The sequence below is a fragment of the Microtus ochrogaster genome, chromosome 5 (genome assembly GCF_000317375.1).
Source record: "Microtus ochrogaster isolate Prairie Vole_2 chromosome 5, MicOch1.0, whole genome shotgun sequence".
Taxonomy (NCBI): domain Eukaryota; kingdom Metazoa; phylum Chordata; class Mammalia; order Rodentia; family Cricetidae; genus Microtus; species Microtus ochrogaster.
In genome coordinates this window covers 82,496,460-82,500,695 of record NC_022012.1, presented here as the reverse complement: position 1 = coordinate 82,500,695, position 4,236 = coordinate 82,496,460, and the positions used below count along the sequence as shown (strand labels likewise).

Sequence of the window (4,236 nt, the reverse complement as noted above, 5' to 3'; positions counted from 1 at the left end):
TAGAATTCATAAATGGTGTATCATTTATTCAATGAAAAAAAAGAGGAAAATTAAGCCACTTTCATTCATTTCCTCCCAAACTCTCAAAACTCCCTTCCCTCATTTAGAAACAAAACAAGAAAAAAAAATCCAACAAAACAAAAAACCAAAAACAAACCCACACTGAGAGATACATTTGTACAAAAGCTACACAGCATCCCAGCCCACCCCTCACAATATTGGATGGGTGTTATTACAGAAATGAACCCGCCTGACAGACATGGAAAGAGCTGTGTTGAACTCAGGTTCTGTAGGTTACAAGAGTACTGCAAAAATATCTCCATTTGCATCTTTCAAACTGGAAAGTGATCACATAACAGACCTGAGGTTAGAAAGGACCACAGTGTGAACAAGAATCCCATTCTCTTTCTAGGACTCCAGGGGAAAGGCAAGCATTGGAGTGAGCTTCCTTTGGGAGAGAAAGGAGGGAAGTAGGAAACCTGGCCACCGTCAAAAGGCACTGGGGTTTCCCTGGAGGAAAAGGAGTTAAAGTGACCTCCCAAAGAACAAGCTCAGTTCCCTTTCTCTACTCCAAGAGTCTAGAGTGCACACAGAAAGAAGTAAGGTTTCCTTAGCTCCAGTACCCCAGAATTCGAATGGTGGTCAGGGCCACCTGGTAGAGGCAAACCTGAGAGTTTCAAAGGCAAATCTCAACTGTGGATTTCTGTGTTCTGACATGAAGGGTTCTAAGGTGTTACAGACACTGTGTACACCCTCTTATATGAAAAGCTTTAGAACACACACACAGGAGGAAAAGACATTCATAAGATGTTCTACCTTGCACTCTCAATAATGAAACTGTCACTTAAAGGGAAGCTCTGCCAAAAACACCCTCTTGCTACTCACGGAAGGACAGAAGGGAGGTAAGGACAAGCCGATAAAACCGTAACTCTCAAATCACTCATCAGCAGGGGCAGATACAGGCTCAAATTAAGGCATTTTTGTGGCTCTTCCTCAGGACTGGTACCCTCCCCTCCCAGTGTGAGCATCCTAAACCTTAAAGCCTAATGCTTCGGAGCCAAGTGAGGTCCTTGTGCCCTCAGCACAAGATGATGGAATGTGAGGGCTCAGAAAAAGGGGGTACAGGAGGCTGTGAGTGCGCCCCACTTTCTCACTGCCGTTCTGAACCTAAGTACCGCTTCAAGAAATCCCACTCACCCTGGCTACAGCAAGAGGTAGTTTAGGGACATGGACCCCCAGCCACTTAACCAAGTTCATGAGATAAAACATTTAGCACAACCTACTTATCTATTTTAATAAAGTTTTTGTTTTTTTCCTTTCCTTTCTTATAAGAGGAAGGTTTAAAAAAGCACATATAAAGTTCAGCTCAATGGGGAGTGGTGAGAGGATGTGTGGGGTTGGTCAGCTCCTAAAGTGTAGGAGGGCCCTAAACCCGAGAACGTTTGTGTCAAGTCTGGGAAAATCTAGGGGATGCCCCCCAAATTCCAGTCTTTAAAGCTCACACTACCCTTAGGAAAACGACCCTAGTTCTGACCCTGCAAATCTGCACAGAAACCCAGGATGGTGGGAAGGGAAGGAGGACTCTTGTAATGTGTGTGCTCTCTGCTACTAGACACAGTGGTGTGTTCTTCCAGACAGAGTGCAGTCCTCCACAGTCCTCACTGGGGAATGAAATCAACAGGACACCTCCTTCTTCCCCAGCTCCTCTCAGTCGGGTGCATTTACATCTGGTGAAAGCCTCAGGGACCCACCAGCATGCTCAGATATGGAGAAATAAGGTCACTTTAATGCCTTAAGGTGTGTCCCACTGTGGCTGTCTCCTGCCCATCACCACTTTTTTGGTTTCTATTAACTGAGGATGTTCTCCTTAAAAACAATGGGGAAGAAAGGATAGTAATTATAGAGAATTATCCACTGAAGCACAGATGAAACAAAGAGAGACATAGAATACTAATGCCAACAGGACCTGCAGATCAACTGCCAACACCTGCCACCCTGGGACAGGGGAGACACGGGTTACTTTTCAAATGACCAGGGGACACCAGTCACCACACTTCCCACTGTGTCAGCTAAGGACCTGACATGAGAAGTATCAGGGAGTGGAGAGACTTGGGACTCATGCTTGGGGCTCTTAAGGACAAAATAAATCCCAAAAGAAAACCAACGATGCTGAGACACAAGTCTCGCCGTCCCCATTTCAGCTTGTGGTGGGTGTGGAGGCTCCCGCATCTTCAAGGCTAAGGAGTGGCCGAGGTTGGTGGGCCTGGAGCAGGAGGTGGAGGGACCCCGTCTGCAGATGGAGGCGGCGGCTGCTGCTGTGGTGGTGGAGGATCTGCAAACACATTCAAGGTAACTCGTCACTACCGGAAACGGAGGCTGGGGAAAGAACCCATTCAAGAGAAAGTGACAGGAAGGAGGCTTTGTTGTTGTTGTTCATGGAGTGGGGAGGATAAGGTTTTACTTGTAGCCTTGGCTGGCCTGGAACTTGCCATGTAGACCAGACTGGTCTCAGATTCAGAGATTTGCTTGCCTTAGCCACAGCTCATACTTGTTCAGGATGTAACTTTCTTTGCAACAGGCAAACAATGTGGGCCCAGAGGCTTGTTATCTCTGAGGTCAAGTACAAAGAAGCCAACCAGAGCTGCTCATGCTGCTTACCCTCACCTAAGAAGTAGGCAAGGGAAGTGCTGGAATTCAACCACCTTCTCAAAGGACCACTCATTCCAAGAATCACTCCAGACTGTTTTTAGAACTTAATTGTATTTCTATTTTATTGTATTCTAATTGTTCTCTCTACTAATTGTGTTTCTTCAATTAAGTAATCAGAGCTTTCATGGACTAGCTCTATATCTTTATCTTTCTTTATGCCATGGTGTCCAGCCTAGCTGGGCACAGAGAGATTATCAATAACTTCTGATTAACTGTTTCCAGCAGGGCCACAGAGCTTCACTGAGGCAGCTGCTGACAAGCTGGACAGTCTTGGGAGGCCCTCACAGCTCCTCAACTGCCACCCTTAGATTTCTGGCCCAAACTAGGTCAGGTCCTGAAGGGAACAATTAGTGTGAGTGTCTGGGGTTCTTTTCTATTTCAACTCTAGCGGCTTTAGCATACAAAGGAACACTAGAGATCATTTAATCCAAGGCTTTCAAACCTCTAGATCTTGACAGAAATGAAAACACATTAAACAAATAATTAAAGTATAGTTATACTAACTAACTAGGCATTCCCAAGAGGAATCTATCAAACCTCTACAGTTCTTCAAACATTCTGAACCTAGTCATCTCCTCCTGTGTGATCTTTGAGAAGGAGACTAAGCTACTCATGCAGTGTGGCTTGTTCAGGGCCCAAGAGCCAAGACAGAGGCTCAGATTCCCTCGATACCCTGTTTATATGAGGTGGGACACTCCATGTTCTTGAGATACTACTCTTTCTGGATGGATCCTAGTGTCAAAACAATGTACAACCACGATAAAGTATAGCGATACTATCTGTTCCCCAGGGATGGCTAACTGGGTCAATTCTCTCTTATCTGGGAGGTGGTATGACAAGCATTTTCTTAGTCATCTACTATGACACCTGACCATGAGCTCAAGGGAAATCATTTCTCATAGGGGCTAGATTCTATGAATTCAACAAAGACTGTCTTTTTTTTTTTTTCCCCTGAGACAGGTTTTCTCTGTGTTGCTTTGGAGCCTGTTCTGGAACTAGCTCCTGTAGACCAGGCTGGCCTCGAACTTATAGAGATCCGCCTGCCTCTGCCTTCTGAGTGCTGGGACTGCCACCACTGCCTGGCTAAGACTCTGTTCTATGCATCTACTTTGTCTTAGCCTCTGGGTTTCAAGGTGAGGTATGCATGGCTGTATGAAGCTGACTTCCCTACAATGAAGTCTGGAACGTTACAGAACATCCCAAATATTTTGTAGTTGTGTGTGACACGCATGCATACATAGGTGTGCTGGTGCTATAGCATGTGTGTTGAAGCTATGAGACAACTTGTGGGAGTCATTTTTCTCATGTTAGGTTTAGTCGCCAGTATCATTACCTGCTCCCCCCCGCCCCCCCCAGCCATCTCTCATCACTTCACTAAACCCTACCAGACTTCCTAAAAGGATAGATTTATTCTGGTTCATTGTTCTAGGACACAGTCCATTATAGCAGGAAGTCATGGTAGTAGCAGCTTAAGGCAACGGGTTACATTTCATCTACAGTCAAGAAGTAGAAGCCGGGCGGTGGTGG

At 45.6% G+C, this 4,236-nt stretch overlaps 1 protein-coding gene across 1 annotated transcript in view; it reads right to left on the bottom strand.

Annotated features, from left to right (window-relative positions):
* Smarcc1 (SWI/SNF related, matrix associated, actin dependent regulator of chromatin subfamily c member 1) overlaps positions 1–4,236 on the bottom strand; it is a 106,200-nt gene continuing 101,964 nt past the window's right edge. Inside the window, exon 28 of the mRNA XM_005348198.2 lies at positions 1–2,332. Coding sequence (XP_005348255.1) covers positions 2,238–2,332 — 95 coding nt within the window. The 3' untranslated portion in view covers positions 1–2,237. The remainder of the gene's footprint in view (positions 2,333–4,236) is intronic.